Source organism: Crinia signifera, chromosome 2 (assembly GCF_055691185.1).
Source record: "Crinia signifera chromosome 2, ASM5569118v1, whole genome shotgun sequence".
NCBI classification, from domain to species: Eukaryota; Metazoa; Chordata; class Amphibia; order Anura; family Myobatrachidae; genus Crinia; species Crinia signifera.
In genome coordinates this window covers 220,277,786-220,302,526 of record NC_139218.1, presented here as the reverse complement: position 1 = coordinate 220,302,526, position 24,741 = coordinate 220,277,786, and the positions used below count along the sequence as shown (strand labels likewise).

General features: G+C 42.3%; 1 protein-coding gene across 2 annotated transcripts in view; it reads left to right on the top strand.

The window, feature by feature from the left end:
* MED13 (mediator complex subunit 13) overlaps positions 1-24,741 on the top strand; it is a 105,931-nt gene that overhangs the window by 33,054 nt on the left and 48,136 nt on the right. For both annotated transcript variants that reach the window (XM_083173754.1, XM_083173753.1), the window contains exons 4-9: positions 6,531-6,676; positions 7,129-7,326; positions 18,172-18,363; positions 18,826-18,985; positions 19,344-19,454; positions 22,226-22,915. In XM_083173754.1, coding sequence (XP_083029880.1) covers positions 6,531-6,676; positions 7,129-7,326; positions 18,172-18,363; positions 18,826-18,985; positions 19,344-19,454; positions 22,226-22,915 — 1,497 coding nt within the window. The remainder of the gene's footprint in view (positions 1-6,530; positions 6,677-7,128; positions 7,327-18,171; positions 18,364-18,825; positions 18,986-19,343; positions 19,455-22,225; positions 22,916-24,741) is intronic.

Sequence of the window (24,741 nt, the reverse complement as noted above, 5' to 3'; positions counted from 1 at the left end):
CCACTTTAAATTGGATTTGCTTTCTCGTGTGTGTGTGTGTGTGTGTGTGTGTGTGTTACATTATCATTTGTATATTAATCAAGTCATTGAGTAATGTACTTTCAAATATCAAATTCTTACTTTTGAAATCTACCATTTCAAGAAGTCTGTTCCTAAAACGTTTTGGCGTATTTGTTCCCTGTGGGAGTTTTTGCCCATGGAGATAGGTAATGGCACAAATTTTGTTTAATAATATGTTTGCTTTTAGCAGTCGTTCATACCTAGCTGTTCCTGTATGCATTTGGTGCTTCTTAACATTTTATTATCGAATTTGAAAGCTCTTGGATTATTATTATTGTCATTATACCCTTAAGTGGGTGTAAATCCTGATGCAGAAAATTAAGAGCTGATGGCAAGAACAAACATGACAATGAAATTCTGGTGATAGTGTAACCTGGTATCATAGAACAGGCACTGCTGAATAATGGCAAGTAACCTGCATCCTGTTTTTTGCCCAGGGTTTTATCTTACATTATTCTTCAATTTGGTTCTTAAGGATCATAAAGCTACAGTGATCTTAGAAATTAAACCTTTTTTTGCAGCCACATTTTCCCTTTTTGACACTGGGTAGGGATAGCAATACAGGTTGCTACACTTCTAGCCCATACCAACATGGAGTAGCAGCCAGAAGATTAAAGTTCTGTACACGTATCGATTGGTCGCTCATCGATATATCGCTCACCGATCAAATTGCAGATTGTCCTGTTATTTTTAATTTTTATCAGCAACTTCTAATGAAAACTGAGTCACTGTGGGTGAAAGCTGCTGGTCACAGGAACGTGCTCTTTTAACCAGTACTGGGCAGGTTGTGGGACGCGCTCCTAGTGAACTTCACCCCGTACACACGGGAATATTAAATATTGTTGCTCAGTGACCATATCCCAGGCAATCTAGTCTGAAATTGCCCGTGTACGGGGCTTAACCATTTATGTAGTTGCTGCAATTTCTCCTACATCTCCGTGTCCTGCAAATGGGGAGGGGCATACATTGTGAAACAAATGACAATGAGTGAGTGATAAGTCACTAACTTACTGTTCTTGGCTCTCAAAAAACGTATCTAAAGTGACAATCCTGCTCAGAACACTCAGTATATATCCCCTGTGTAGTCCGCTTTACTATGCTAACCTATTTCTCAATATTGTATTTAATTTCCTGGCTAAAGACGCCTGCTGTTTGCCCCATTCAGTTAAGGAATAAAGCAGAACTTCACTACTTGTGGCCTTTAGACTTGCAACAACTACAAGATAGCAAGATCAAAGTACACCTTTCCACTGTCAGGGCCAGATGATCACTCCCCATTTGATCACTTTTTGAAGATTGATACACCAGCCAGCCAATAAGCTGCTAACTTCCATGTTATAGGCTAGGTTTCAAAAATGACAGGTAGGAGCTGGTTGTTGATCAGTCCTACATCTGGCTCTTGATCTTCAATTTACTGAACACTTTTTTTTTATAGTCGGTTAACACTAATGCTGCTGCCCATGTTTTAACACCAAAATAAAGCACCCCACTCTTAATTGAACGCTCTGCTGACATCTGGATAAAGCTTTTATTTTAATATATTAATCTAGTGTTCCTTTCCGCACTTACCTTGTGAGCATATCCCTCTCCGCAGTTATCTGCCTGTACTGCTATCTTTGACCCTTTAACATCGCCATTCCGGGTCGAGATCCTGAGTTGGGAGCTTTCACATTAAACCATTTTGTGGCCCTGATGAGCCCAATACTCATGTTCAAAAAAGGAAGGAGAAAATAGTGAAATTCGGGTTGAACTATTGCTTATGTCAATGTTTTTTTTTTTTTTTACCATATTGACCTACACATTATCATCTATCTGGATACCCATAATTAAAAGCATTGTGGTGCATATGCTGTGTGTGATACCAGGTGGCAAAGGATGCATAGAATTTCTCATGTTTTTGTGAGTCCATGTAGGGACTGACATGGTTGGAGTTAAATTAGTTAATGGTGCCCACACACAGTGATATGTGTGCTAGGTGCAATTTGAGCCATACAATTTGTACTACACAATATGAACTGTACACTAGGTGCGATTTGAACTGCATTAGATGTGAACTAAACCCAGTTTTTGAGTTTTACAGGGTTCTCAATTACAGGGTACATTTAGTTGAAAAATACCTGCCTGCAGATACTTTTTTGCCTTGCGATATGGACTACCGGGGTGCGCATTACAAGGCAAAATAAACACTATGCAATTTGAATTAATAAGTTCAAATTGCATAGGAAAGTGGCACAGTGTGTGCGCACCTTGAGTGCAAAACATGTAGTATTTGCCTGTTTTGCGTGAAATATATTATACAGTATAAATGACAAAATATAGATGACACAAATTTGGGTGAAAGTCTCTCAGAACTGGTACGCTGAACAGGGAGGTATGAGTACACTGTTGTATAACAATATATAAATTGAATTTGAGATTCATATGCATGGGAATTAACCAAGAGATTTCCAATTCTGGAAAGTGACGGTGTGGTGTGTTTTTTTTTTTTTCCACTAGGACAGGCGTTAAGCTAAGGCTTTTAACTTAATTAATATTCTAGCATGACTGGCTAGTGTTAGAATTTATATTTGATTTTATTTTGAGTGAATTCTATTCAGAAATGGTGATCTTGGGTCAGATTGTTTAAGCCACAAGTAGAAGAATGATTTATGTGGTGTGTTTTATTCTTTGGGCCATGTTGTGAATATTCTGTGGCTCGTTAACATAAAAACCTCTTATTTGCTTGTCCTTGGGATCTTTCCAGCCTCTGCTGGCAGTTGTCTTGTTTTCTCTTAGCAGCTGTAATAAGTAATGTTTTACATGATGAAGTGTAGTTCTGTGCTGTCAGAGCACACCTCTTCTAAATGTTTTCTAGATAGTTTATTGCGGCATTATGGTGTCACTTCAGTATACTTGCACAGATAATACTGCACTTTGAATTGATCCCATTGCTTTTTGGTATTAAACTACCATTTCTAACAGCAAATAAGTTAATTAAACAGAATGGATGTTTTTAAAGCTTCTTTACCCTACAACATATTTATCTTCTGCTACATGCATTTATTTTATAACCTTATCTAATCTAGCATATGCTGCTGAAGTTTAGTTTTGCTTTCAAGCTGTTCTACATGGACCAACAGGGAAAAATGATACCAAGTAATACTAAACTGGCCACGTACCTAGATATTCTTTCCAATCTGCTAGTTGGTTTGGAATGGAAATATTTTGGTGGGTACACAGTGCACGTCGTCACCGGTGACCAGAGCCATCATCGGCAATTACATAGACACTTGCTGGTAGTTGGGGGAATGCTGCAGGTCCCTTGCTTGTGATGTATTCTGTAGTCTTGCATGTACAGACAACTGAGGATGTTGCTGACTACCCAAAGAAGCGTGCATAGTGTGCACACACTGGACAAGTTACCACAGGATGGCCACCACATTTTTTTAATGTGGGATTTAATATGGAGGCAGTGGGTGTTTTTCTAATGTCGGAGGGGAAAACTCATTAAAGTCTGTGCTCAGTGCTCCCCTGGTGCTGCTTTCGAGAACTGCCTCTCCTGGTGCCGCTCCTAGATAGTCAAATTCTCCAAGAATGTAACTCAAAATAGCAACTTGTGAACACTGCGGGACATGGCAGTATGCAGCTCCTCAGTGCAGGCAAGTCAATTATGACTAGCCGCTCATCTGTATTTGGCCTATGGCCAAATAAACATATAGTGGAAATCGCTTAGTGCACTCAGCAGCCTGCCCGTGTGTTGACCCATTTACAGTACTTGCATGTAGTTCTTCACAGATTCGCGGTCTGCCTGCTATCTGTCCATTTCCTACAAGCCAGCAGACCCATGGAGTGCCCCTGCTGTCAACCATAGCCCCCCATGGATATCTTATCGTAGATGAAGGATCCAGGAGTGCAGCCTACTGGTGGTGGGGACAGCAGAGTCAGAGCACTAGACTTGAGAGAGAGCGGTGCTGCCTGATTACTCCTCAGATCTCTGCCAGTGATCCCAAGTAACATGCAATTTAACTAATTTCTCAGACTTCATGAGAAAAAAAGGAGCTGCGGAGATGGTCGTGACTGACTTTGGGGTCAGGATCTACAGTTTGAGAACTGCTGCTGTAGTGTTTACCCAGTTTAAAACTTTAAATCAACTTGCCTGAACTACCATGAACTTGCCTGAACTACTTGTGTCTTTTTTTTTTTTTTTTTTCAGTACTTGGAATAAAAATCTGGGGTACTTGTGTATTATTATCACGGTGCCCACGATGTTCATCTTAGTTACATTGCATGCGATCCGATTTTTTTTTTTTTCTCTAGGAAATAAATTTAGTACTATGAGAACACACCAATATATATATAAAAAAAAAAGGATATAAAGGGGGAGGAGGTTGTAAGGGGACTTGGTCATGGCAGAAGTCCCACATTTTGGCCCTTGCTAGGAGCGAAGGGCCTAGGGGGCCAAACAGACGATGGGGAGAAGATATTTAGCGTGACAGTCCATCAGGTCACTTCGGGCAACATTGGATTAGAGCCAACCGAGGTACTCTTTACTTAGAAGGGCGCCCACGATTTTGATGGTGAAGGTGGCGCCCACGATTTTGATGTGAAGGTATCCGCGTCCCCTCGCGGGGCTCGCTGCGCTCGCCACGCTTCGGGCTCGCTGTGCTCGCCACACTTTCTATTCTCAACTCCACGCCGACGTGGATAGTGGGGGTATGAAAAGGTCGTAGGACGCGTACCGCCGCCCCTCACGGGCTCGCTGCGCTCGCCACGCTTCGGGTTGACGTGTATCGTGGGGTGGCGTTAACAATTCGGGTGGCCATTATTCACTTCAGGGTGCCTATTTGGCCTCTGTGGCCCATTTAACATTGTTTCCTATGGAAAAATTGGGTAAATTGAGGCATTGAACAGGAAAATCGGGTCAATTGAGACATTTAACATTGTTCCCTATGGGAAATCTCGGGCATCTCGTCTGTCGCATCGCACCTGATTTTTTAGTGCATTCAATGCCCGAGATGGGCGCCCTTCTAAGTAAAGAGTACCCCAACCGATTGCCATTCCTTTCTCTGGGCTCTTTGAGGGAGGGGTTTAGGGGTAGCAGAGGGAGGATCCTTTGAAGTGGGACAGTGGGGTGAAGGCAAGTTCAGCTGCTCGAGTAGGCGAAGGGCTTCATCAGGAGAGCGCGCTGAGAGGAACTTGCCATCTGAACGCACTTGCAGGCTGAAGGGGAACCCCCACCGGTACCGTATGTTGTGGTCATGTAGAACTTTAGTAATGTCCCTGACCTTTCTGCGTTTAGCCAATGTGATGGGGAGAGGTCCTGAAAGATGAGAAGTTTCGAGTTTTCAAAGTCTATAGCCGATGATCTACGAGCTTGGGAGTAGACTTGATCTTTGGCTTTGTAGTAATGTATTTAAAACTTCAACTAAAATGATGCTTGAAAGAAGTCAACCGATGACTATTGGTTCGGAAATAGTTGATGAATACGTCAAAAAGAGATCCAGAATTTTTATGTTGCTGTGTTTTTCAGAACTGTAATTTGCAATGCTGTTTTAAGAAAAAAAAAAAGTTTTTTGTTAAATACTATTTTTCACTTCAGCTAGATGGTGTTTAGAATACAGACTCTGGTTTGATGGGGAATGTGGTAAGGAGTGTGGGTAGGTAATACTGGGTACGCATTAATGTAATTTATTCCAACATTAGAACGAATGCCCGCAGCCCAGATTGTGTACACACTGAAATGATGTTAATGAAGGATGGAACGATCATTTTGTGTCCTTAATTGGTATACTACTTGACGCTTGATAGAGACATTTGCCAGGTTTGACTTGTAGCACATCAAAACTGATGACGTACCTAGTCCCCGTAGGGGCATGCATATTGGCCATTAACCCTGACTGATATGCCCCGTATGTGTTTCTGATTAGGCCTGATATGATCTATTAAGCTGATATTGCTCCAGTTTGTACCCAGTTTAAGGAACACTTTGAAGTTTCTATAGAATTTTTTATTTTTATTTTTTTTAATGGATTTAACAAAGCTATATATTTTAAAACATGGATTATGTCTGAATTATTGTGTTGGTGAAAGGTTAATTTGCTAGATGTATGACATTCTTAATGCCTGGTTTAAATACATACAGGATCTTTTAAATATGATTTATATAGTGCCATATTGCTCTGTCAGAAAAAAAAAAAGACCGCAGCCGATTCAGATAAGCAAATACACCTAACGATAAGCCTATCAATAGGCATATCAGCTTATCGCTGCTTTCTGCTGGACACCCATATACTGGCTGTAGGGGCTGACAACCAATACACAGCCAGATGCACCAATATATGTATTTTCATTGGATGTTAGATCGCATGTATATTGCCTAGAGTGTACCCAGTGTTAGATGAGTATTAAAGCATATTTTTGATGGATTAAATGTTTTACTTTTAAATTAATATGGGTGTTTTTTTTTTTTTTTTTCTTCTTCTTCTTCTTAGTGAGCATTTGTCTTGCTCATTTTCCTTCTTCCTTCATGGAGACAGCAATGTTTGCACAAGTGTGGAAATTAACCAGCACCAACCAGTGTACCTTCTTAGTGAGGAACACCTTAATCTAGCCCAGCAGTCCAGTAGCCCATTTCAAGGTAAGGTTTTGTAGTCTCTTTCAATCTTGCTTTTTGGTAAGGAGTTGTTCAAGGTTAGCATTTATTATACAAGAATGTGACTGAAAAATAATATATCTATCTCGTGTCCGTGAGTCTGAAACACTGCCATCTGCTGTCAGTGACACTACATCTTTCTCACACATGCACAAACACAGAAGGTAGCTATGAGCAGGCTTACTAGTTAATCATATACTCAATGATTGCAGAAAAAACTAACACAATCACAGTATTAAATGTGAAATGAGTTGGTATTTTTTTTATCCTTTCGACTGTGGTATAATGGGGCACCCTGCTTTTTCACAAATTTGTGGTTTGTCTGTAGCCTCCTGAAATGCTGCCTGAGTCAAAGTAATGAAAACAAGTGCTCTGTTTATGCAGTCACACTAGTTAATCATTTTCATATAATCAAACATAATTTTTTTTTCTTTTAGTTATCTTAAGTCCATTTGGATTGAATGGCACACTCACAGGGCAGTCATTCAAAATGTCTGACTCTTCTACCAAGAAATTGATTGGTGAATGGAAGCAGTTTTATCCCATCTCCTCCTGTGTAAAAGAGTGTCCAGATGAAAAGCAGGAAGAAATGGATTGGGAGGACGATTCATTGGCAGCTGTTGAAGTACTAGTTGGTAAGTAGGAAAAATATCTTAGTTGTCCCTTTTTTTTTTTTTTTTTTTTTTTTTGTGTGTAGTAACACACTTTATTTAGATAAAACTGACTATTGCTTTTAATTGCTTTTTTGGCTTTCAAAAAAAATAAATAGATTCTGTAAATCTTGTACATATTGCCAGAAACTCACAGGCTATTGCATTTATGCAATCTCTTTATGTGAAGCAGTAGTTGTAGACCAAGACCTTCTGGGCAGCTACTGAAAGTCTCCTAGCAGTGATCTTAGTACATGAGCATAAAGCAATGAGTCTTCTTGATCCTGTCAGATGCTTTTCAGTTGTACTAACGTTTATGGTGCATTTGTAAATAGAGCACAGTCATTGTTGGACGGCAATTGTTTTGTGCACACCATACATGCCACACTTATGTCTGTAATTTCTGGAATAATCGCCAGGCAATTGGTTATCACTTGTTTAATGTGGCTTTTGGTATAGGATAGAGTAAAAGTATGATCATTTTGCAGTTGCGCTACTACTGAAAGGATTGCCTTACAACAACCTTTCTGCTACAAGTGTTTACTATGACCAACCACGGTTCTTAATTATCCATGTCTTCCTTTTTGATTTATGTGCGCTCATCATCTAGTGTATCTCTGCAATGGAGGCATGTGTGGAATATGTGAATGACTCGCAGTATGGTATTCCTCAAGTCTCTGCTATCTGTGTATGACTGATACTCATTGTTTTAGCCCAGCCCACAAATCCTTCTGAACTTGTGCTAGGAAGCAGCATTTTCATACCCTAAGTTCCTCCTGCGATGCGTTTTTTTTCCGCACTAGGGCACAAAATAGGATCACCACCCTAGTTTGGTCAGATTTCTGGTCTCACTCCCAGGTGGGGTGCAAGTAGCAATCCACCCGGCACCGTTTACTGCACACTGTATTGAATTGGGCCCATTGTGGCTGGTAATTTCAATTCATTTGAAGGAAGTTATTTGACGTGTGAAGTGCATTCTGCTGTCTTATGTATATAGCTTAGAATAGGTGACTGAACAGTTTTTAGTAGTCTGAAAAACCTGTAACCTTGATGCAATCTGTTTCCATATATGTTCTGAACCTAGAACACCTGTGCATATAATATAATATATGTACATTCTATGGTTATAGCTCACTACAGCAAATTTTGAGTGTTAACAAAAATCGTATGCAGGGCTCAATAGGTTTCTTTAGGCTACTCCCCCCCCCCCCCCCCCCTGTCCATGTGAATAGTACAGTTATCCATGTGCTTTCTACAATCGCACTTACTGCTGAATTCAAAAGCTGTATTTCTCCCAGAGGAGAAGGAATAACTGTGCCAATGAAAATGATCAACCTCGCACTATTAAGCTAGCATATGGAATAGGAGCAGTGCCTTCCGTTGATGAGGCTCTCTTCTGTTGTATGAATGCTAATGGTTTTTTTGCACTTTCAGCACATTAAATAGTGAATAGGATAAGGTTAAAAATGTTTTGTCATATTGCAGTAATTCTAATTGGCTTATTGGTAACTTCATGCTCCCAAAATAGTGTGGCCTCTTTTCGCTTCATATGTTTTTAAATGTTTTCTGTGTGTCCAAACGTAGGGTTTCAGTATGGCGGTTTTACCACCGGCTGCATGCTCAGCGCCTTTTGTTTCAGAAGGTCTTGCACATGAGCATTGTAGTGGATGTTCTGTATCTATACTGCAGCACCTGCTTTTTTAGTGCTGTGAGCTGCATTTGTGTTTTGAAGTGTATATAATGTACAGAATGCTTGCTGAAAAATCATCAGCCCTGCTGTATATAGCCATAGCTTGTTGGCAATAGTGTTGGAGAACAACATTGTATTAATTTTTCTATTGTCTGTAATTGTACCAATAGTCACAATGGAAGTCTGTAAAACCTCTTGTCAAATGTAAATGGTGGAGTTCAACTAAATTTATATCAAAATATTTTTAGTATGAATAAATCACAGATGAGAAAACTTTATGGCCACCTAATATGTTTTTTTTTTTTTTTTTTTTCTGGCATACATGATGGCTCGTAGCGCACTGCAATTGCTAAATGGTCATCCCTAAGGCTGGTTTCACACACTCCGGCTCCTGCCGGACGGTGAAATCCCGCACGGCCAGGGAGCCGTGCCGCACACATTAGTTGTGAATGGACACTATTGTGTCCATTCACACGGGACGGCCACGACCCGGCCGCACGGCTGCAGCCGGATCCCACCACTGGAAGGGACGGCTGCCGGGCTGTGGCCATCCCTTCCATGATAAACTAGTGTGTGCGGCACGGCTCCCTGGCCGTGCGGGATTTCACCGTCCGGCAGCAGCCGGAGTGTGTGAAACCAGCCTTACACTCCACCTGGTACTCCTGTTTGGTCTTATGGGGGATATTTTGCTTGTTTAGTCAGTGGCCATCAGATTTGGTCAGTTGCACTCCTGGCCCCCACTGAGTTTAGCCACTTAAATCGGCTAAACCCAAGTTCTGCTTTGGTTGCCCAAAATGGTGGTTTAGCTCTCAGAATGTTGTGAGCTGAAATGTGGCAATTCGAGACATCGGTGGCAGCCGCCAGGTGAAATAATTGAATCACCCCCACCTTCTTCAAAACTTGATCAAATTTATAGTGTATGTATAAAAAGATCTGAGTTGTTATGGCACTTTTGGTCTAATACATCCATTCTGGAAATACTGAAAAACCTAGAGTTTGCGGAAAAGTAGGCCAGGGTGTATTTATTTTATTTATTTATTTATTTTTTTAAGCTTTTATTTTTATTAAAAAATGGCATCCAAAAAACCTATAAAAACTGCATTGATTTTCAGACAGTTTTTTCATTGCAGTTAGTTTAACTCGTGTGAGATGGAGACACTGTGGACTTCATATTCTAGCACGCACCACAGCTGCCCAATTGCATTGAATTTTGGTGATTTAGTGGCCAATGCAACAAAATTAACTGTCATGAGCTTTTAAAACATTTTCAAACAATTCATGTAGTTTAGCAGGGATTATTGTCCCAAGTCACTTCCAAACCATTGCTCTTAATGGTTGTTCCTTTTCTGCAACAATTTATAGGTACAGTAGGAGATAAGTGCCAAATTAAAGTAAACCTGAATGACTGGTTCCATGGTTTTCTTCCAGAACAATAACTAAAGCATCACACTCCCTCCACCAAGCTTGACTTCCTACCAGAGTGTGTAGTATCTTACCTAGATAAGTAATACACTACCTCCACTTTAAGCAACCAAGACAGGATTCATTGGACCGGACAACCCACTGTTGGCATGAACACTGACTGGATTGTGGCTACGCAGGAAGTTATGCGCTTTGTGTTGTGCCCATTTATCCCTGTTGCAATCATCACAATTTTTTTAAATAAGTTAATGCCACCATCGCAATTCCGTTTTGTACCCTTCCCAACCCCCCCCACCCCCATTGTTTTTTTTTCCTGTTCCATGGTCGGCCCTCACCATGGCTTACAACCTGATCACCTGACAAGTGTTTATAATTCTGATAGGACCACAAAAAATAATTAGTATTGCACTAACTTAAAGGGGGAATTGAGTTCTTTCTAAACACAATTCAATTTGCAGCCCCCCTACTGGTGTGCTGAAAAGGATGAAAACGGACCACTTGGTTACCCAAAAGGCACTTTGAATGTGAAAATTATGAAACCTAATTAGAATGTAGGATTTTTTATGCCTTTTCACAAACTCAGACTGTTTTGGCTTAACTAGAGTTGCAAGAATATCTAATTTCAAAGTGGCCTGGTCTTCCATGTGCTTAGGTTCACTTGAAATAAAATAGCCTTTAAAAGCATGTTATATTTGTAAAGTAAGAAATATTTTGTGATCAGGTGCGCATAACACACATGCAGCTTACCTACAGTTAAGGTGACATTCAATAATCACCTTACATAAAACATGTAACAGAGAAAAAGTGAAACTGCAGAATTAGCGTTAGTGGTGTTCTCAAAAAACTCAGTCCGTGTGAATTATCACAAGAAAATAATGAGTTTTTTGAGAACACCACTAGCGCTCATTCTGCAGTTTCACTTTTTCTCTGTTACATGTTATATTTGTAGGACCTTGATTATCTCGTTCATCCAGCAGGGGACACTGGTGTACTACAGTGGGTTTTAGAGCTGGGTTGCTGGGAGCTAACACACTATAACTTTAAGAAGATGGCTCCTCCCCTCTAATACCTCACAATCCCCAGTTAGAAAAATTGTGCCGAGGGAGCTAGACACGCAGGAGCCCTGCTCCTACTCTTTCTCCTTACGCCGTTTTTGTTCTAACACTTAGATTCTGCTCCTTGCTCCTATCTTTCAATAGAAACGCTGTGGAGCTTGGCACTGCTGGTCCCTTACCAGCACGTCTGTCAGGGCCTCTGTCAAAGGCACCTGCCCAGACCGATTGGTGTGCCTGCGGCCCCCTACCAAAGGGACTGTCATACACCAGCCTACCTGCAAGTCACCGGGTACCGGTGAGTGTATTCCCCCAGCGTGGTGCTCTGAGCGGGTGCCGCGAGCATGCTCCCGCACACCCGCGATCGTTTTCTGTCATCTGCAGCAACTCCTCGGCGGCTCTTGCACTCGGTGCTGGTGAGTAGGGGGGGGGCTAGCGACATCGGGAGATCAGAGTGTGTGTGTGTGCGCCGGCACAGGGCCTCAGGCGCGGTGGCGCTCACGTGGCCGGCTGCATTTTAATAGTGCTTAAATATGCCATTGGGGGTTTATTTCAGGCAAGGCTCTTTTATATGCATGTACTGAGGCTGTCACTTCCTTCCTTTTTTAGTGCGAGCGTCGTAGCAGAGAGGTCACCAAACAGTTGTAGATCGCCCAGAATGGCGGCAAGCGTTTTTGAGTGTCTGGCAGCTTGTAGGGTTTTTTCTTTAATGTGGTGGTAGTGTATTCGCGTCAGAGTGTCTGGGAGCATCATACGGCGCATTTTTGGCTTTGGGTAGGCGATGAATCCGATTCAGCAAGAAGTCTGTTATGGTGACCTCCGGTAACCGTTTCATGAATAAATCTGTAGCGTATTGCACGAGGTCCACATTGGAGACCAATTCGGGAATGCCTCGACTTTTTATATTACGGCGCATCCGTCCTCCAAGTCGCAGGTTTTGTGTCTTAGGGACGTAACCTCTACCTGGAGGTCCTCGTGAAGCAAGATTAGGTGATTGTGGGATTTGATTACTTCTCCCAGTTTATTTTCTAGGTAATCCGTTCTCTCACCCAGTGCGTCTACAGATTGCTGGCAGGTTTGTAGAGCCATTTTAAATTTGGCTATAATGTCTTGTTAAAATGAGGTGAACAGTTGTTTCATTGTACCGACGGTGAACGGTGCCTCGTCATCTACCGTAGTTGCCATGACCCGTCTATGTGGCGTGGAGTCAGTAGTGGCGTCGGGAGGTGGTAGTGTATCAGTGGTTCTACTCTCTGGGGGTCCCCCCTTTCTGGATTGTAGGAGAGGGCTTAAAGAAGGTAACTGGAGGTACTCCGGGTGGGTTTCTCTGACGTTTAGTAGGCATGTCGGTCGATTTACGGAATCTGACGACTCCGATGGCGACTATGCCTGTCCAAATGACGACCAGGATCAAGGTTTTGAGACAGATGACCTTCCAACTGGGGAGGATCAAGAGCCTTCCCCGGTAGGTGTGGAGGGTCTCATTGTAGTTGTTAAGCAGGTCTTTATTTCCCAGAAGAACCAGAAACTGTTGCACAGGATTTTGCTCTGTTTGCGGTACAAATCCAACCGCTTGTAGTCTTTCCTTTTTCTAAACAGGAACAATTGTCAGCAGCTTGGCAGAACCCTGATAAAAAATTTCAGGTCCCCAAGAGATTTCTTACTATTTACCCATTTCAACCCTCGGCGTTGGCCAAGTGGGTAACTCCACCCCCAGTAGATGCTTCAGTTTCGAGGCTGCCCAAGAAAATTACTCTCCCAGTACCGGGGGTGTCCACTCTGAAGGATCCTGCCGACAGAAAACTTGAGAACACCCGCAAGGCCATTTATGTGGCCGCAGGGACTCCATTACGTCCGGCAGTAGTTTCAGCTTGGGTAAACGAAGTTATCTACAAGTGGTCGGAACAGCTCATTCAGGGTCTGGACAACTGTACCCCTTGTCAGGACCTTCGTTTTGTTGACGGAGCATATTCATGAATCTGCAACCTTTTTGGCAGATACCTCAAAGGATATCACTGATTGCTACACACATTTCAGCTAATGCAATTACTGCACTAGCAAGCGGATGCAGAATCTAAAAAGGCTGTGGAGGCTCTTCCTTTTATGGGAGACATGTTGTTCAGTCCAGAACTAGATAAATGGATCTCCAACTGGTGGGAAATCTGCTTTCTACCCTCTGCACCTCCTCCAGCCAGACAGTACACAGGGCCTTCTTTTCAGTCCTTTCGTCCCCAACAGTCCTTTCAGGGCCGAGGCAAGCGTATTTCCTTCTCCTTCAGGGGCGGCCGAGGCAAGACCAGAGGACAGGCGGCCTCCCGACCCCAACAGCCTTAAGCCCCAGGAAAAACCTGCAGCATGACTATCCACCGGCCACGGTGAGAAGACCTCAGGCCGGCGCCCGCTTGCTGGATTTCCGGGATCAGTGGCTGTCTACAACTTCAGATCCCTGGGTTCGCCTTCTCATTACGGAAGGGTACAAGATCCAGTTTGCGTGTCATCCCCCTTCCAGGTTCTTAAAAACCGGTCTCCCTCATGCACCAGAAAAGAGACTACAGCTAAAGCAGGCGATCCAAAAACTCCTGCAATCTCTGGTGATCATTCCGGTACCGTACAAGGAAAGATGACTGGGGTTCTATTCCAATCTTTTTGTAGTCCCCAAGCCAGACTGCTCTGTCAGGCCTATCCTCAATCTAAAATCACTCAATCTATTCGTACAGTCTCAACGTTTCAAGATGGAGTTAATTCACTCTGTAATAGCCTCCCTGGAACCGCAGGAGATTTTGGTATCCCTCGACATAAAGGATGCTTACCTTCATATTCCCATTTGGACTCATCAGTCCTTTCTCAGATTTGCAGTGGGACACGAATACGTGTGGGACACAAACCCAGTTACGGGCCCTCCCATTATCCTCAGCCCCACGGGTATTCACAAAACTCTTGTCAGTGCTAATGGCTCAATTAAGACTTCAGGGTCTCAATATCGTGCCCTAACTGGACGACCTGCTAATAAAAGCCCCATCTGCGTCGACTCTGCAGGAGCATTCTCAACAGACTATACAGTTCCTAATTCAGCACAGCTGGATAATCAATTATCAAAAGTCCTCGCTCTCCCCATCGCAGCGCCTTCAATTTTTGGGTCTGCTCCTGGATACAAGGAATCAGCGGGTGATTCTCCCAAATGACAAGATAGAAGCTATCAGTTGCCTGGTCCATCAGGTTCTTCAGCATAAACTGGTCCAGATCCTTCTATGCATTCGCCTTCTGGGCAAGATGGTGGCTGAATTCCCGGCCTTGCAGTTAGGCAGTTTCCACTTGCAAACTCTTCAACTGGATCTGTTGAGTCAGTGGTCGGGCTCACATCTGTATATCCATCGACAGGTTCAACTTTCAAGACAAACAAAGTTGTCACTCATGTGGTGCTACACAAACAGACCTTATCGCTTTGCGGTGTGGGACTGGATCACCCTCCCCACCGACGCCAGCCTCACTGTCTGGAGGGGGGGGGGGGGAGGTCGTTCTATCTAATCACCTGCAGGGTCTATGGGATCCATGGAAGTTTGTCTGTTCTGATTTTCAATGCCCTTCTCGCGGTCCAGGACACCCTGACAGGTCATCCGGTGAAGCTACAGTCAGACAACGCAATGGCTTTCGCCTATATAAACAGACCGCGAAGGAGGTCTCCAGAATTCTACTCACTGCCGTTTACCTTCCAGGGGTCGAAAATTGGGAGGCCGATTTTCTCTGCAGACAAGAATTTCACCCCGGAGAGTGGGCACTTCACCCCGAGGTCTTTCAACAGATTGTCAGGAGGTTGGGCCTCCCTCAGGTAGACCTCATGGCCTCTCATCACAACCAGCTTCCTCTCTACGTCTCCAGGACAAGAGAAGCAAGGGCCTATGCAGTAGACACACTGGAAACCCCCTGGACATTCCAATTTGTTTACCTGATTCCACTACTAGGAAGAGTTCTAAAAAAGCTGAGACGGGAACGCGTTCAAGCAATATTAATCGCTTCGTTTTGGCCCCGACTGAGTCTGTTCTCCTACCTGCAGAGCCTTCTGGCAGACGAACCCTGGATGCTTCAGGACAGGCCGGATCTTCTACTGCAGGATCCCTTCCTTCATCCCGCCCTCAGACCCCTCCATTTGACTGCATGGCTATTGAGACCGATGTCCTAAGAAAGAAGGGCATACCATCCTCGGTCATTCCTAGCATGCTCAAGGCTCGAAAGCTGGTTTCCGCCACTCATTATCACCGCATATGACGAGCTTGCCACCACGGGTGTTCCAGCCGGGGTTACCCCTTTAGATCTTTTCGTTTGCCTCGACTGCTCCAGTTTAGATGCGGGTCTTCGACTCGGATCATTAAAGGTCCAGGTCTCAGCCCTGTCAGTACTTTTTCAAAGGAGAATTAAACCTTTTTCCAAGGGGTGGCCAGAGTTCAGCCTCCCTTTGTTTCTCCCACACCTCCGTGGGATTTAAATTCGGTTTTTCGTTTTATACAGTCTAAAGGTGCGTACACACTGATAAATTTGGACAACGATTCAATCTCATTAATGATTTCCTCTGAACCTCCTGCACAAACGATTTGGTGTCAAATGATTAACGATTGAGTAAACGATTACACATGAACGATTGATCTTAAACAACGGTAGAGGGAGCAAGTCTATTAGCCTTACCAAATCATTCATCGTGCATACACATGAAACGATTGGTACACATCGCTAACGATTGGTCGCTGATCTTTCTGTCCATCGGCTGCGTGCATCGTCCGATTTGATATCGTTCATACACACGGAACGATTTGAGCGATTGGTCTTTTCAATCGGTCGGGAACACCCAGATCTTTTGCCAAATCTATCTGTGTGGATGAACCACCGGAAACTGTTGATTTGAAGTACGGAACCTGGAAGACTGTCACCCTTCTGGCCTTGGCCTATGCAAGGCGAGTGTCCGAACTTGGGGCACTCAAGTTCCTGTTTTTTGTGTTTCATTCTGACAGGGCGGAGCTTCGTATGCGAGCGTCCTTTTTACCAAAAGTGGTTCCTTCCATGTAAACCAGCCTATCGTCATAACGTCATTTTCGGATACGGATCAACAACCCACCACACTGGGTGTGGTATGTATCTATGGGCGGTGTTCAATAAACCTGATTCGCCATGTTTTTATGGCGAATTTGTGCTGTTTGGCGAATTTCTGACTAAAACGGTGAATCACCCCATTCAATGACCACATGGCGAATACATTTCAAGGTTATTTTCACCATGATTCACCGAGTAGCAATCGCTATCTTTTTATGGTGAAGTGGAATGTGAACTTTTAAAACAGTGTTTTGTTTTTTACATTTGGTGTAAAAAAATCAGGAATTTTATTCTGAGGAGGGGCATGCTATTTTTATTCATGTGCTGTAAGCACATGAATATATATTTAATTTAAAAAAAATATATATATATATTTTTTTTTACACAGCAGCCAGCAGGGGGTGCCAGAGCCGAGCCGCTCATTACATATTCATATATTCACTGCACCCGATCATTACGATCAGGTATAGTGAATATACGGTCCCCTGCTGGCACCCCCGGGGGGCAGCCTGTGCTGCCTGGCACCTGGGGAGCCCACCTACCCCCCACAAAGTTCTGGGGCAGGCAGAGAGACTTCCATCTCTTTGCCTGCCACCGTCCTCAGGCTCCCTGCGGCAATCGCCGCAGGAGCTCATATTCGCCAGTCAGGGGCAGCGAGCCCCTGACACGTTGAATACTGGAGCCCGCCGGCTCCGGAACGTGGCGAATGTGCAGCGAATCCTAAAAAGGATTCGCTGCACCTCGCAGGTATTTTCATTGAATACCGCCCTATGTCTCTAGAACTAGGACCTTAAGGAAATCAGACAATCTTTTCATTCTTTATGATGCATTCAAACGCGGGTGGCCAGCTTCTAAACAGACCATCGCCTGCTGGATGAAGTTTACCATTGAACAGGCATGTAAACTAGGGCATGGTGCCTCCCATCTCACTGAAGGCCCATTCTACCCGAGCGGTTGGTACTTCTTAGGCGGCTAGGCACGGGGCCTCTACCTCGCAGCTGTGTAGGGCGGCTACTTGGTCTTCCGCTCACACATTCATCAGGTTTGATACATTTGCATCTTCCTCTGCGGATTTTGGTAGTTTTGTATTGCAGGACCCCACGAGTATTCCCTCCCTGGGTGAAAATCTTTGGAACATCACCACTGTAGTACACCATTGTCCCCTGCTGGATGAACGAGAAAAATAGGAATTTGGTACCTACCGGTAATTCAGTTTCTCTGAATCCGCAGGGGACACTGGCCTCCCTCCCTACTTGTGTTGCCTGCCAGTCATTGTTTGGTGTACATAGTTCATGTTTGTGGTGTTGTTTCCTGGTGTCCTCTACTCTTGTTACCAATTTTCCTAACTGGGGATTGTGTGGTATTAGAGGGGAGGAGCCATCTTAAAGTTATAGTGTGCCAGCACCTTAGCTCTAAAACCCACTGTAGTACGCCAGTGTCCCCTGCGGATTCCGAGAAACTGAATTACCGGTAGGTACCATATTCCTATTTTTATTTTACTTCAAGTGAATAAAGAAAAAAAATGTTAATGTTAAAAATATCACTGAAAGATTTTACAAAAAAAAATTTTCTTCTGTATTTTTTTAGCCGGTGTTCGAATGGTGTATCCAGCATGCTTTGTGCTAGTTCCACAGTCAGACATACCTACAGCCAGCTCATCTGGGTCCACCCATTGTTCAAACACCTGTTTAGGTGTTCAAGTGCCTGCTTCTGCCAGAGATCCGGCCATGTCTTCAGTAACGTTGACACCACCAACATCCCCAGAAGAAGTTCAAACAGGTTATTGAATGTCCATACTTTTTATTTGCGTCTGGGGAAAAAAAACCAAGGAAGAGGTTTAAACGGTGATACGATTTTGAGCTTTATTGTAGTAAAAAAAGAATCCTGGTGTGACTAAGCAATGTGATGAAATCTATTTTGTGTTAGAAGTTATAACCTCCTTGAGGTTTGTGTGTAAATTTCCCCATATGTGCCCACCCACCCCCCACCACTCACAATTTTATAATTTTTATGACAAAAGAATAAAACTTCCCTCTACATTAATAATCACATGGCTCATCCTAAAATAGTGACATATAGACATGGGATGGTCTCAGATTCTAAGGATGGGGACTGTTAACCTAATTGAATTTGCCCTACTTCAAACTTCTTCCTTCAACAAGAATTCACAATTTCTTACATTTAAATCCATCCTTTTTCACATTGAGATTTCTACTTCCATTTTCATTTATTCTTTTACAGTTGATGTCCAATCGACACAAAAGTGGATGAAGTTTCCCTCCGTGTCAGACTGTTTTACTTCTGATAGTACGAGTCATGGTGGAAAAATACCAAGAAAATTGGCTAATCAGGTTGTTGATAGAGTTTGGCAAGAATGCAACATAAATAAATCCCAGAACAAGTAAGTGTTTCTTCAACCTGGACACTCATTGGCAAATTGTAAACCTTTTTCATTAAGCTTATAGCAAAATCTAGTGTGCTGTGATGTATACATTTTTGTAGGAGTAAAGCAAAAAGATAAGCTGTATACTTTTTTTTTTTTTTTTAGATGTACTTTATAAATGATGCTAAAATTTTTAGGGTTTCACATATTATCAGTCTAATATAAGGACCACGAGCTATGCGTTGAGACAGCGGTGAGGAGGAGCACCTCCTGAATTTTAAGTTACCAAGCTTTGGGCTACCTGCCATCTGACCCCTGCAGCGATGACATTCCTCCCCAGGTGGAAGTCTGTAATTGTTTCTAATTTTCATTACAGGAGGAAATATTCTGCATCTGCAAATGGAGTGTGTGAGGAAGAGACATCAGATACTGTTGCAACCTGGGATTTTGTAGAAGCTACACAAAGAACAACTTGTGTCTGTTCAAGGTAAAACACAATTCATAGGTATCACGCAATATAACCTATTTTATGGCTAATCATTTTTATGCTACACTGTGCTATATGGATGTATGTGTCTGGCGTTATTTTTTTTGTATTGAAAGGAGGTTTTTTTTTTTCCCCCCTTTCAATAGGTAGAGGCATATTATTTTTTTTTCTTCCATTTTTATTCATTTGGGGTTCACAAGTGTCATGGGCTCCCAATGAAGATATAAAACAGCCCCTTAGTGTTCTGTAAGTGGATAGGATGATTTATATAGGACAAAAAGGTCTGGGCATTTTCCTTACACCTTTTTATTTGAAGGTATCTCTATAACTGAAAAATGAAAACTTTGGACCCCTGGAACCACAATTTTTCCACCTCTAGAATTACATTGGTATCCCTAAAGTGAGCTCTATTGCAGGGATTTGCATAGTAACTTATACATCTGCAAAACGTTCTTTACATTGGATAATCTCGTTCATGGGACGTGTTAGAGGTGTGCTTTTGGACCTTTACAAGGTGTCCTTAATTTATAGAAGACTGCGGGCTTGATTTTTATTTCTACATAAACCTATTGATTTACATACAGTTCTGATGGTGGGGAGCTGTGCACATTCATGATCAGTTCTGTGTTCACTTGATGTCAGCAGAAGGGTGCTGAACCCCAGGATTATCTGTGTTGTCACTTCCTGTATGCAATGTCTTTTTGTGATGATGATCTGTTAAGTTTTTAAATGCAGCACTTTGTCGCAGTAGGTGTTTTTTTTTTTCCCTACAGATGCCTTTTGCAACATTACCATGTCAGTTTTGTGGTATTGCAGAGCCACTTCCTTGCAGCTGTGCAATAGTGTTCATATAAGAATTTTGATCTGAGCCCTCTCTGGTATTTACAGCAGGAAAATATTGTATTTTCTATGTATCCATAGGATTTCTTTTTATTAGTGTGCAATACCAAATATATCCGAATTGATCCATAGTGTTTCCCTTATATGATGTGCACTTTACACTTTAATTTAAAAACCAAAATATACCATTTCTTGTCATGTGAATGGTGCAGTGGATTTGGTTTGTGCTGCGCTCTATCCTTATGTGTTTGGTCTGTAAGCACTATGCAATACAATCACTATTGTATTGCATAGTGCTTGTAACAACCCCCCAAGCTAGTGTGCTTGAACCATTAAAAATGTACCTCAAGGTCCACTGACTAAAACTTGAATAAGATGAAATAATAATAAATAAAAAAAGTTGACACTTCATTTTGTCCAATTTTAAGAGTTACTAAGACTATTGGGGTATTGTGCCGATATTGGGACTGTGCCGATATTTCCGCCGGCGGAAATATTAACAATCCTCTGCCTATTCAATGCTGCCGTTTCAAACCGCAGTGAAGGCTTTCAGATTTGACAACTTACAGCCCTGCATGGAGCTGGCGAGATCTGGTCAGCAGCTCTGTCTCTGTCTGTCTGTCTCTCTCTCTGTCTGCAGATCTCCCCGGCTCCCACAAGCAACTGTCACCGCTCTGCAGCAGTGGCTACAGTATCATCGCTTATGCAGCTCCCTTGCGTGGTGCTTGCTGCCCTCCAGATCCAATTTTTTTTTTATTGTCTAAGCAGATCTGTCGGAAACAGCCTCTAATTGAATTGCCGCCCATTTCCGACTTTGCTGAGTAATAATCCAATCCCTGTGTTTTCGGACTGTCTTTGAGACGGCCCTGACTCTGGGCAGTATTCAATGAGAAAAGTTCTCCGTGTTTTGTGGAGAACTTGTGCTTTGTTCGCCTTGGACGGAGCATTTTGCTCTCCAAAAGCGTGCAGCCCTATTCAATGTGAAATGTTCTCCGTCTTTCTAAGTGAATTTCTCCGTGTCTCTCCGTGTAGCAATTCTCCATCTTTTGATGGAGAGCTGGAATGTGAACTTTTAAACTAAAAGGTTTTTTTAAGAAATTTTGGTGTAAAAAAAATCAGTTTTTTTTTTCTGTGAAGGGGCATGTTATTTTTATTCATGTGCTTATAGCACATGAATATATATTTAATTTAAAAAAAAATATTTTTTTAATTTTTTTTTTTTTTTTTTTTTTTTTTTACACAGTGCAGCCAGCAGGGGGCCAGAGCGCTCGAGCCGCTCATTAGATATTCATATATTCACTGCACCCGAACGTAACTATGCACAAACGGGTGCAGTGAATACTGGGTCCCCCGCTGGCTATAGGGGGGTGCAGCCTGGGTCCTGGAGAGCCCCCCTCCCCTCCACAGTCCTCTGGAGCAGCCAGGGAGACTTTAATCTCTCTGGCTGCTTCCGGCTCCCTGAAAGCTCCCTGCTCCCTGCAGGGGTTAAGACTCTCCGCGAGTGGCGGAGAGCATCAGCCACATTGAATAGAGGGAGCAGGAGTGGCAGAGAGCCCTCCGGAACACGGAGAGTGCATGGAGAGCGAAATAAAACGCTCTCCATGCACGGAGAACTTTTTCATTGAATACTGCCCATTGAGTAGGCTAGGCATGTCCAAACTGTGGCCCTCCAGCTGTTGTGAAACTACTCCTCCTAGCATGCCTTGCCATAGTTTTAGCATTCCCTAATAGTAAAACTGGCAAGGCATGCTGGGACTTGTAGTTTCACAACAGCAATTCAACCTATTGATGTTGAAAACAATCTGTTTCACAATATAATATATATCCATCTATCTATCACCCCCACACTGACCCTGGTTGAAACTTTTAATGTGACCCTTTTTGAAGTAGTGTTAAATGTTCCGTTTTTTTTTTTTTTTTTTTTTTTGTAGGCACAAAAATCTTAAGCAAAGGAATTTAGGTCAAGCAGGGCAGGTGGCACCTGCAGGAACACAGCAACAAGCAGCTCAAAAGCACAAGACTAACGATAAGCAGGAAAAAGGGGACAAACCTCAAAAGCGACCACTGACTCCGTTTCATCATCGTGCATCTCTTGGCGATGATGTTAATATGGAGACAGACACTGCAAGTCAGAGACTTGGTATTCGTTCCCAAGACAGTAGAGGACGTTTCTCAAATATTCGGCCCAATGATGTAGCTAAAACACCACAACTGCATGCCAATGAAATGGGCAACTCTCCTCCACCTCCTCCCCTGAGTCCTCATCCTTGTGAGGTTTTAGATGGTGCAGGAGAACCTATAAAAAACCCATCAACTCCACAGAATCAGCATTTTTATCAAATGCCAACGCCTGATCCACTGATTCCAGCAAAATCAATAGATGATCGAATAGATGGCTTGTCTCAAACCTTCGTTCCAGCTTTCGCTGAAGTTCTTGAACCAACTGTATATGTTGGCACTGCAGTTCATTTGGAGGAAGGTGAAAATGACAACACCTGGAAATACTATAAGGTCCCAAAGAAAAAGGAGTCTGAGTTCCATCCTCCATCACTCCCAAATGATAAGCTGAGAGAAGATGCTTTTGGTATTTTTGGAAAAGAGAATAGTACTTCTGTCACAGAGTGAGTAATATGACTTAATGACATTGGTTTGGTTGGTACAGGTACAATTTGTCTCGTTACCAGAAGAACAGTGATTGACTGCTTTAGCTTGTAGCATTATTTTTCTTTAATATTTTATAAGGTATTGTCCTTTTTCCAATAAATATATGTATTTTTTTTTTATTCACCCAAAGTGTAGTGTGTGTAGTGTAATGTATGTATGTATGTATGTATGTATGTATGTATGTATGATGTAGGATTTTCTGAGGAAGGGACTCAGGTCCCGAAAATGTTCAATACCGCAATACAGATTTGTTTGATCAAGTACCAAGTCTCCTGAATGCTCTTTCCATTGGAATGTATATAGAGATAGAGATATATATATATGTGTGTGTGTGTATGTGTGTATATATATATATATGTGTGTGTGTGTGTGTATATATGTGTGTGTGTGTGTGTATGTATATATGTATATGTGTATATATATACAGTCTTGCTGGCTGGATCCCTAGGAGAGCACATGTCCCTACACTAAAAGGAGTTTTCTCAAAATATAAGGAGAATTATCTGAGCTTTTTGGCTCATGACAATTAATTCTACGGAACAAAAGTCTATTATATCATTGAATATGACCCAATACTAATCCTAGGAGAGATTCTACCGCATACGTGTAGATACATTTCTTCTGAAAAATTACATCATACATGGTGCTCATATTTTAATAAGGTTCTATCGTCCAGTAAAAACATTCTTGGGCCATCAACAGAAATCTTTCTATCTGTTTGCAATTAAATCTGACCAGATTCTGATGAGTACTAGATACTAGAGTCTATAAAGAGAAAAGATCACAAACCCCTGATGAAGCCTCTTAACGAGGCGAAACGCGTTGGGTATTGATCACGCTTTATTGAAAAATAAAAGAAAAATTTCTTCAAAAGAACCACCTATGAATTGTATCTAATTATTTTTTTACTATTTTATTATCACTGTGTATTATATTGTATGGTATGGACATTACTAACTAAGGGCGCTGAAGGCACTATTGTGTTGTGTATTGTAGGTATTTTAAGTCCCAGCTAGTAGGGGTCTGAGTGTCAACAGCGACCGATTTTATAAATCAAAATTATAAAAATAAATAGCGCAATTTCAGAGATTTTGGGTTGTGATATATATATATATATATATATATATATATATATATATATATATATATTATTTATTTATTAGAGGCAGGCATAACCATTTGAAAAGATGCAAAAAAATTTTTTATAAGGTTCAAAAAAGCGTAGCAGATACAGTCCATGTCAAGTGAATTTCAAAGCTTGCATATACTTAACAATCGGCAATAGCAAGGAAGCATGGTGGTACTGCATACAGCCGCATAGTCATTGCTGCTCTACAGCTGTTTCGGAATGAAGGTGCTCCTGACGACGGAACCTTCATTCCGAAACAGCTGTCGAGCAGCTCTGACTATGCGGCTGTATGCAGTACCACCATGCTTCCTTGCTATTGCCGATTGTTAAGTATATGCAAGCTTTGAAATTCACTTGACATGGACTGTATCTGCTACGCTTTTTTGAACCTTATAAAAAAAAATTCAAATGGTTGTGCCTGCCTCTAATTACTACCCATTGAAACTTCTATGTGGCACGGGCACCCGATGATGACATTAAGGTTGTGCTGACCATCCAATTGTCATATATGTGTGTGTGTGTGTGTGTATATATTATATTTTTTATTTTTTTCGTGCTTATGGGGTGCATTTCAGTACAGGTAATGTAGTAGTTGACTTCTCGCATCCCTAGTGCTTTGGTTTGATTTCCATGAAGGCCTTATATTTATGGAGT